Here is a 10544-nt window from a genome sequence, read left to right as displayed (position 1 = left end):
CAATAAACGTGTACATCACGGTTAAAAATGTGATAATGTGCATCATGGAGATGTGATGTTTAAAAAAATAAAACATTATTTTTTGTCTGTTCTATTCAGGGCCGTATTAACGACTGTGTAGTGTTGGAATGTTGAGTGGCAATCAAGCAATCAGCCTGATTATTATTATTAATCAGTAAATTATTATTATTTATTTGGATAAGCATGCACTTCCTTTAAATATGTATTTATGAAAACATTATTTAGATGTAATCAGAGTCAATAGTATTTTAGAAAAATAAAAATTTGAATTTAAAATATTTTAAATGCATGTAAGCAATAACAGTATGTAAGCAGCATATGTATCTAACATAATTCAGTATTTTCAGTAAGCAGAATTATAAGATAATATTTCCATTTGGTGTCACCATTGGTCTGTTCTGGACTGATTTTTAGTCCCAGTACATCTCTGATGCATCATTTACCACTCTGAAGAACAGCTAAATTTCAAAGGAAAGGAACTGTTTTGCATATGTATTTGTAATAATGATGAAAAATAAAAAACTTTCAATCTTAAAAAAATTTCTTGATTTAGGCTTAGTTTAAAAAATTGTGAACTGAACCAAACCTTGAGTTCAGTATCGTGAACCAAACCAAATTGTAAGATGAGTGAATCGTTACACCCCTGTCGATTACACTTTCTTGACGCATGCACAGAGCGCTAGATGGTGCTAGGAAGTGTAATCAAGCTTGAAATCATGATCACCAAGGAGACAACACATGTCAAGATTTATAGTGAAAAAGGAGTTACATTTTGGTCTGTTCTCACCCAATTGGGTTGCTTCAGAAGTTTTATGTGCTTTTTGGAGCTTCAAAGTTCTGGTCACCATTCACATGCATTGTATGGACCCACAGAGCTGAGATATTCCTCCAAAAATCTTTGTTTGTGTTCTGCTGAAGAAAGAAAGTCATATACATCTGGGATGGAATGAGGGTGAATACATCATGAGAGAATTGTGATTTTTGTGTGAACTATCCATTTAACAATGGCACAAACAGTCTCATAGAATTTTACTGCACCACTATGTGGCCATTTTACATGTAAACGTGTGTTGTAAGATTAAATTAACTACATATATTTTTAAACCTTTGAGATAATACGTAGAGACATTTTTACATCATTAAATATTTGAGGTTTAGAAGGAGTGGACTTGTGAATCAGTTACGTTTCTGCATGAATTATGTTCTCTTTGGCAACACAATACACCTCATTATTCAGAGGAACACAAGAATTCAACACGTGAATATGATTTCAAGACTTTACAAAAGAGTGTGAAACAGACACAACTCAAAGTCACAAGCTGTTGCCTGTACTCATTTGGAGATTCATGCTGATGAGTCCACCACATGAACTAGTAAAATATAGCTTATTATAGTTCTAAGTAATATATTTCAACATATGCTTCCCTTTTATGAGAAATAATTTAGTCCTCAGTTGTTTTTTATTCATGTCAAATTAATATTTAATTAAGGCATCTTCAAAATGGTTTCCTTCAGGATCCAGAGTGTTCCGTTTCACACTTTTCTCTCACTGATTTCCTCTCTTGCTTTTGGGATACCCAATGAGTTAATCCATTCATTTGGTAAGTTGACTTGTCTTCTTATGCCTTTTGGGCTGGCTGTAACTGGTGCGGATTTTGTTGTTTTCATTTTGCCATATTTTTTGCACTAGGAAATGTGACAGGAAAAATCACCTTCCGCCAAATGGATGGGAATTCAACATATTTGCGGGATAGTGGAGAGTTGGCATCTTACATTGACACCGTGGTTTCATTTGAGCTCTCTAACCAAAGACACAACTTACGCTCTGCGACTTTTATGTACACATGGGACTTGGGCAATGGGTAATTTCTGTTTATCCTTAATTTTAATCAACTAATCTTTTCTAAAAAAAAAATAAAATAAAATAAATAAATAAATAAAAATACAGTACATATTGTATTTAATGCAACTGTCATTGTTTTTAGGGAAGTGCTTAAAGGTCCAGAGCCTTTTGTCCAGTGTTGCTACACGTCACCTGGAAACTACACATTTAAACTGAGCATTAGAGCAAATACAACCAAACATTCCACAATTACTGGGCTGTACTCTGTAGATTTGACTGTGTTAGGTGGGTGCGACATCACTATCACTGATCACTTCATTCAGCTCTTTATATAGATCTAGTGGTGTTCACATGTCAAAAATGAGCTGCAGCATTCTGTGTTCTTTTGTTTTGTAGATCCCATAAAGAGCATTGAATTGAGAGGACCTTTAAATTATAACGTGGACCAAAGCAGCAGTCTTTCCTTTCAGGTTGGAGGAAGGTAAATACATTTCAAAACAGTAAAATAAATCAATAAACGGAAAGGTGTAAAATGTTTATGTGCAATTATTTCTTCATTTAGTCTTATTCTCTTTTGCTTTCTCATGTGTCTTTCTGTTTATCATGCTAATTCTTCTATTGCATGTGATGTGTGCAGTTCTCCGGTTTGGCTGTGCTGGAGAGTTTTGTCTGATTGCGACTCACCCAGTCCAACATCCTGCAATATAGTCAGGCTCTATGACAATAAATTCAATTTGAACTACACCTTCAGATCTGTAGGAACTTATTGTCTAGATCTCAGTGTGACAAATGATATCAGCAGCCTCCAGACATCCTACTACATCTATGTACAGAGCAGTCGTAAGTATAGTTTTATATAAGAAATGTATATTAATTGTGGGTGGCAATCCTTGTTTATACTGTATACTGAAAACCCTAAAAGTTGACTTTACTCAGTTGATTGAGTAAACTCATCCCCTCAATTGAATTCAGTAATGGCATCTCCGAAACTTGAGTAATTAAGAACTATTTTAGTTAAGGCAACTATATGCAAGTAGACTTAACACAGAATTGCTTTTTAAATATTGTTGATTCTACTTAATAATTTTAGTTGAATTGACTCAAATTTATATTATACAATAACAAACACTGAAAACGGAATAATTGTTAAAAATGTCCAAATTGTCCAAAGGGGACACAGATCACCCTAATGGTGTCATCACATGAAACAACAGTTTGCAACAAAACAACATAAATAATATAGCAATGGAACTAAAACCTCTATGAATTCTTTAAAATAACTATTTAAATGGCCCCATAAGTTCCCTTTGACCAAGGAAACATAATGAAATAATTGAAGCGCTAGGGATTATGGGCATTCCCCATAGCTCAATTTTTACTTAATTGTTTGAGTTAATAACACTTAAAATCTTAAGTCTATAGGTTATATATATATATATATATATATATATATATATATATATATATATATATATATATATATATATAAGTTCAAGTAAAGATATTTGAATAGTCATGAGCCCAAAATTTGACATTTCAAGTACATTTCAACTTGATTTTAGCAAAGACAACATTAGTGTTTACAGTGGAGTATGATGTTTGTCATGTACTGGCACAATAGGATGCATTTTCATCTTGAAATTAGAGTAGGGGTATTGGAAATGAACTTTAAGTTAATGGAAAGATGCACCACATGAATGAGCCTGACCTTTGAAAATCACTGTGAGCCTGACCATTTAAAATCACTGTTTGCATCAGGATGGAGTATCTGACGCAGTCTGTAGCAAAACAACATGGTGCTCAATGCCGGAAAACAATGGTAGCAGCTGTTGTGTCTTTAGACCTCTGATTGTTCATTCATGATTCATGCAGCCTTAGCATGAGAAGTCTGAATTACCCAATGATACAACATTTTGCCTTTCAGCTTTTGAAGTAGGTTTTACTTTCCACAGGTTTCAAATGAAATGTTAAACTTATACTTAGCTAATTCTGAATCTAAAAATAGCCTATAATGTACTGTTAAACCAGTTCCATTTCCAGCTAAACAGTGTTGGCCGTTTCTATGTATTATGCAAGCTCACATGTAAATGTACTTTTTCCTCCTCAGCTGTGAGTCACCTCATCTTTATTTTGCCTTGCGCTGTTGTGATTTTTGCCACCGTCATATTCATCTTTGTCTCAGTGTGTCGTACACCGCAGGAATCCCTCATGTCTAAGGCAGTGGTGAGTGATTCAGATCATGACAGAGGATAAGAACAGAGACTCAAGTGAATGCATATGTTTTTACGTAGTGTAAATAGTTAGTATTAAGTGTAGTATTCATGTTTGTCCACTAGAGGTTAATACACACCAAAGTATTTTTGAGGAAACAGCCTTTATTAGAAGACACATTTGGGATTACTTTGGGCATTAATACTACGATAATTATTTGTATACAGCACAGTTATCATTTTAGTATTTTCTTCTTATTATTATTTTGATATTTATTTTTATTCTTATTTTTATTGCTGTTATATAAAGAATATATATATATATATATATATATATATATATATATATATATATATATACATACACACTACCGGTCAAAAGTTTAGGGTCTCTTACTCATTCTTTATTATTATTATTTTTCACATTTTAGAATAATAGTAAAGTCATCAAAACTATGGAATAACATAAATGGAACTATGGGAATTATGTTGTGACTAAACAAAATCCAAAATAAATCAAAACTGTGTTATATTTTAGCATCTTCAAAGTAGTCACCCTTTGCCTAGAATTTGCAGACATGTACTCTTGACATTTTCTCAACCAACTTCTTGAGGTATCACCCTGGGATGCTTTTTAAACAGTTCTTTTCTTTATTATTCGGTCCAAGTCATCCATTTAATACATATATATATATATATATATATATATATATATATATATATATATATATATATATATATATATATATATATAGTATTTTAGTTTTGTAATGAAATACATTTTTATGTTGGCATTTTTGTCTATAAAATATCATTTCAAACATTTAAGCATATACCTTCAGATCAAAAGGTTTATAAGATCATGAGAAACATTTCAGTCAAGTGACCCCAAACTTCTGAACGGCAGTGTATATATAAATACAGTTGTGCTCAAAAGTTTTCATACCCTGGCAGAAATTGTGATATTTTGGCATTGATTTTGAAAATATGACTGATCATGCAAAAAAAGATGGTGTGGTTGTTTCAAAGAGCACAATACTTGTTGACCCCTCTCCAAACATAGGGCTTATGGTTATGACCATAAAGCTCTATTTTGGTGTCGTCACTCCAAATTACAGTGTGCCAGAAGCTGTGAGGCGTGTCAAGGTGTTGTCGGGCATATTGTAACCAGGCTTTTTTGTGGCATTTCTGGCAACTCGACCATGCAGCTCATTTTTGATCAAGTATTGTCATATTGTGCTCCTTGAAACAACCACACCGTCTTTTTCCAGAGCAGCCTGTATTTCTCCTGAGGTTACCTGTGGGTTTTTCTTTGTATCCCGAACAATTCTTCTGGCAGTTGTGGCTGAAATCTTTCTTGGTCTACCTGACCTTGGTTTGGTATCAAGAGATCCCCAAATTTTCCACTTCTTAATAAGTGATTGAACAGTACTGACTGGCATTTTCAAGGCTTTGGATATCTTTTTATATCCTTTTCCATCTTTATAAAGTTCCATTACCTTGTTACGCAGGTCTTTTGACAGTTCTTTTCTGCTCCCCATGGCTCAGTATTTAGCCTGCTCAGTGCATCCACGTGAGAGCTAACAAACTCATTGACTATTCATACATAGACACTAATTGCAATTTAAAAAGACACAGGTGTGGGAAATTAACCTTTAATTGCCATTTAAACCTGTGTGTGTCACCTTGTGTGTCTGTAACAAGGCCAAACATTCAAGGGTATGCAAACTTTTGATCAGGGCCATTTGGGTGATTTCTGTTATCATTATGATTTAAAAAGGATCCAAACAACTATGTGATAATAAATGGCTTCATATGATCACTATCCTTAAATAAAAGACAGTTTTTTTGCATGATCAGTCATACTTTCAAAATCAATGCCAAAATGTCACAATTTCTGCAAACTTTTGAGCACAAATTTATGTATATATATTCTTTTTATAATAGCAATAAAAATAAGGGAAAAAATGCAGGATTTCTTCAGGCATTAATGTTACAATCATTATTTGTATACAGCATAGTTATCCTTTAAATAATACTATATATATATATATACAGGTGCATCTCAATAAATTAGAATGTCGTGGAAAAGTTCATTTATTTCAGTAGACTGAAGTAGTTTAAGTCTTTGGTTCTTTTAATTGTGATGATTTTGGCTCACATTTAACAAAAACCCACCAATTCACTATCTCAAAAAATTAGAATATTTTGACATGCCAATCAGCTAATCAACTCAAAACACCTGCAAAGGTTTCCTGAGCCTTCAAAATGGTCTCTCAGTTTGGTTCACTAGGCTACACAATCATGGGGAAGACTGCTGATCTGACAGTTGTCCAGAAGACAATCATTGACACCCTTCACAAGGAGGGTAAGCCACAAACATTCATTGCCAAAGAAGCTGGCTGTTCACAGAGTGCTGTATCCAAGCATGTTAACAGAAAGTTGAGTGGAAGGAAAAAGTGTGGAAGAAAAAGATGCACAACCAACCGAGAAAACCGCAGCCTTATGAGGATTGTCAAGCAAAATCGATTCAATAATTTGTGTGAACTTCACAAGGAATGGACTGAGGCTGGGGTCAAGGCATCAAGAGCCACCACACACAGACATGTCAAGGAATTTGGCTACAGTTGTCGTATTCCTCTTGTTAAGCCACTCCTGAAACACAGACAATGTCAGAGGCGTCTTACCTGGGCTAAGGAGAAGAAGAACTGGACTGTTGCCCAGTGGTCCAAAGTCCTCTTTTCAGATGAGAGCAAGTTTTGTATTTCATTTGGAAACCAAGGTCCTAGAGTCTGGAGGAAGGGTGGAGAAGCTCATAGCCCAAGTTGCTTGAAGTCCAGTGTTAAGTTTCCACAGTCTGTGATGATTTGGGGTGCAATGTCATCTGCTGGTGTTGGTCCATTGTGTTTTTTGAAAACCAAAGTCACTGCACCCGTTTACCAAGAAATTTTGGAGCACTTCATGCTTCCTTCTGCTGACCAGCTTTTTAAAGATGCTGATTTCATTTTCCAGCAGGATTTGGCACCTGCCCACACTGCCAAAAGCACCAAAAGTTGGTTAAATGACCATGGTGTTGGTGTGCTTGACTGGCCAGCAAACTCACCAGACCTGAACCCCATAGAGAATCTATGGGGTATTGTCAAGAGGAAAATGAGAAACAAGAGACCAAAAAACGCAGATGAGCTGAAGGCCACTGTCAAAGAAACCTGGGCTTCCATACCACCTCAGCAGTGCCACAAACTGATCACCTCCATGCCTCGCTGAATTGAGGCAGTAATTAAAGCAAAAGGAGCCCCTACCAAGTATTGAGTACATATACAGTAAATTAACATACTTTCCAGAAGGCCAACAATTCACTAAAAATGTTTTTTTTATTGGTCTTATGATGTATTCTAATTTGTTGAGATAGTGAATTGGTGGGTTTTTGTTAAATGTGAGCCAAAATCATCACAATTAAAAGAACCAAAGACTTAAACTACTTCAGTCTGTGTGCATTGAATTTATTTAATACACGAGTTTCACAATTTGAGTTGAATTACTGAAATAAATGAACTTTTCCATGGCATTCTAATTTATTGAGATGCACCTGTATATACACACACACACAGTGTATATATATAATGAAGATTTACATGTATTTCTATTGTAGTCCAGTAATTTGGCTGTGCTTGAACATTTTGTTTTGCCTGGTGGTAGGCTATATGTCTGTATTATATACAGTAGTTACTGCTTTATGTTATGAGTGTGTAAATGTTGTTTTCTCTTTTTGTATGTCTTCAGGTGGAAGATGTGAATTATCTCTCATTCACAGACATTGAGCTCATCCCCTGTACTCCTGTTCCATCATCTGCCTCTAAGAGCAGTGAAGCCCAGCCCCTTCTTCATTAGCAGGGACTTACAGTCAACATTCGGTCCACATAACACATGAAGTGTTCCTTCATATTAGCCAGTCATTGCATTATCATGCTACATTATCTAGCTATTCACATCTGAGAAGATAGAAGGTCAGTCTTGACTCAACATTCTGTGAATCAACACAATACAGAACCACTGAAAGCTTTTATTTTGCACATCTGATTCATTCTCCTCTATGTGAACTCACTAATGATTCTCCCTCTATTCCTGCTTGTGCTTTTTTCTGACCATTTTAGTTCATATTCAAAAAGGGTGTTTTAAGGTTATACTTCAAAAAGGTTCTATTTGTTAATGTGAACTCTTTGCGTTTCTAATGGATCTTGGCATTGATTATGAATTTGGATCATTGCATGCAGTTCAAAAAGGATGCCTTTCTAGAAATTGTTACAAGAAGAATTTTTTTAACTTGAACCTATTGTACAACAAGCAGTGCTGGCTTTAGTTTTGTTTGTGTGAAAGATCATATTTCTTTTCTAGTGAGTTTCCTTGTCTAAGACCAAGAGCTCTTTCTCCTGAAATGAATGAGTCTGACCTGTATGTTCCTGCTGTGATGATTAATGACATTTGCCATCTGCACTGCAAGGTACCAGGGTAGGGTTGCACAAGCTGTGCGAATGTTCTCACTTAAGTTGAGACGTAAAGTTCACACTAAGGGCTTAGTAACTACTAGTTAGTTTGTAACTAAGTCAGTGCTTAATTTGGTTGCATCAACTGTTCTTAAGGCAAGACTTAAATAGGTTGTAAGCTCTCCGTGATGTGTTGTCGCATAATATGACATTTACTTGTACTGATCCAATAAGCAACCTTCAAGTTTGTACACAAGTGTTAAAAAGCTGTGAACTTGATCTTGTTACTGCTGATGTTCAAACTTTGTTTGCTCATGTAACTGTCAGCTGTAATAAATTATATCCCCACTAATATACGAAACTTAATAAAACAAGATTTCATTATTGGAATATTTAGCCTATGAAAATAACAATATTCAATAATTGTATCTAAAATGAATAAGGGGCAATAAATAAATAAATACTAATACAACAGGCTGGAAAAATAGACATTTATTCATTTTAATATCATATATATTTTGTATATGTTAGATCAGTTTCATGCTGAAGAAGTAACTTTTTTACATAATGTTTTCTCCCGTAAATGTAAATGAGTGTAAATGCCAACACCATCATCATATATGTCAAAAGGACTGAAGCCTGTCAACCAAAACATGAGCTCATTGATGTCTTAAAATGAGTCTGCTTTTTAATTCCATCAGTTACTCCTGGTCGTAGGGTTACGTTCTAACAAAGATTAATGGTGCAACGCTCAAATATTTAGTAATGCGTAAACTGCGACTTAGTGCCCATTTACACCACAACTAGGCTAAGCTGTAACTTACGTATAGCTTGTGCAACCGGCCCCAGGAAGACAAGAATTACAGCTCCATAAGGAACAGCAAAATATCTCTGTGGGTTAAATGATAGGCTATAGATGTTCAGTGCATCACACTTAGTAATAACCTTGCCCTTCACCTCAAAAGTAGCTGAGGAATTACACTTTTCCTTGGAACATAAAAGATATGTATGTTTAAGAACTTGAATATGTTTCTTTAATTACAGATTTATTTTCTAGTTTACTTGAGGAAACTGTTGCCTACACAACTGTAATAAACTCATAATTATTTTAAGATGTCTATAGTATCTAGTACGCATCTCTAAGCAAGAATTATTTTCAATGATTTTGCTATTTTCTAACCAACAGGTATATAGGTATAAAGAGACTACACAAAAAATACTTTATCTTAGCTTTTTTTTAAATTAGATTTAGATTTAACTACCTCACACAAAAATGATTACTCAAACCACAAATCTTTGCCATGTGCCGCTATCTGACTTCTTCATTCAATTAATGAAATTATATTAAATTCTCCAGGAAATTGCTTCTAATTTTTTCAAACAGCTACTCCTTTGTGATCTAATCAGTATTCAGATACAATCATTAAAGCCCAACCTGACCTTCTTAATAGTGACACACACTAAATGGAAAATTTGACATTTTTTAAACAAGTTCCTCTCAAAAAGAAAAGGCGCATTGAAGTCAAATTCTATGTCTAGTAGTTACATTATATACAGTGAGTCTAATAAAAAAACATCCTCTTGATATTAACTTTCATATTTGCTCAACAGCAGTCATAATGTAAAACCAATGATTAAATGATTATCCAATCATGTGATTACTTATGATTTTACTAACAGATTCTAAATAGATCACTCATTATCTAACAATCTTACTCAGATTAATGCTGATTTGCAAAATTATGAATCATACATCAATTATTTATGTATATACTGTATATATATATTTATATATATAAGCTATTTAACTTCTGAGCCCATAGTGTTGATATGTGACTGAAATGCATTTGGCAGAGCATAGGTAAACAAAATTCATCATCTCAGGGATGTGAGCTGTGAGGAAGCTGGAGATTTTCTCTCCCTGTAGGTGAAGGTCAATGAGTTGCAGTTCTTTTCTTTCTAGAACCCTAAGACCATCCCAGCATTCCT

General features: G+C 34.4%; 1 protein-coding gene across 2 annotated transcripts; it reads left to right on the top strand.

Moving 5' to 3' along the window:
• The first annotated feature begins 1030 nt into the window (after positions 1 to 1030).
• On the top strand, positions 1031 to 9667 carry tmem130 (transmembrane protein 130). Of its 2 annotated transcripts, XM_051673816.1 has the most exons (8): positions 1380 to 1394; positions 1537 to 1622; positions 1712 to 1883; positions 2007 to 2149; positions 2261 to 2345; positions 2502 to 2704; positions 3972 to 4087; positions 7855 to 9667. In XM_051673816.1, the coding sequence occupies exons 3-8, from the start codon at positions 1744 to 1746 to the stop codon at positions 7960 to 7962; spliced, it is 795 nt and encodes a 264-aa protein (XP_051529776.1). In that variant the 5' UTR covers positions 1380 to 1394; positions 1537 to 1622; positions 1712 to 1743; the 3' UTR covers positions 7963 to 9667. The 2 variants fall into 2 exon arrangements, with proteins under 2 accessions (XP_051529775.1, XP_051529776.1); XM_051673815.1 differs by having other exon boundaries at positions 1031 to 1622.
• The last annotated feature ends 877 nt before the right edge of the window (positions 9668 to 10544 follow it).

The sequence above is a fragment of the Myxocyprinus asiaticus genome, chromosome 36, assembly GCF_019703515.2.
Source record: "Myxocyprinus asiaticus isolate MX2 ecotype Aquarium Trade chromosome 36, UBuf_Myxa_2, whole genome shotgun sequence".
Lineage (NCBI taxonomy): Eukaryota > Metazoa > Chordata > Actinopteri > Cypriniformes > Catostomidae > Myxocyprinus > Myxocyprinus asiaticus.
This window is presented reverse-complemented; position numbering and strand designations above follow the sequence as displayed.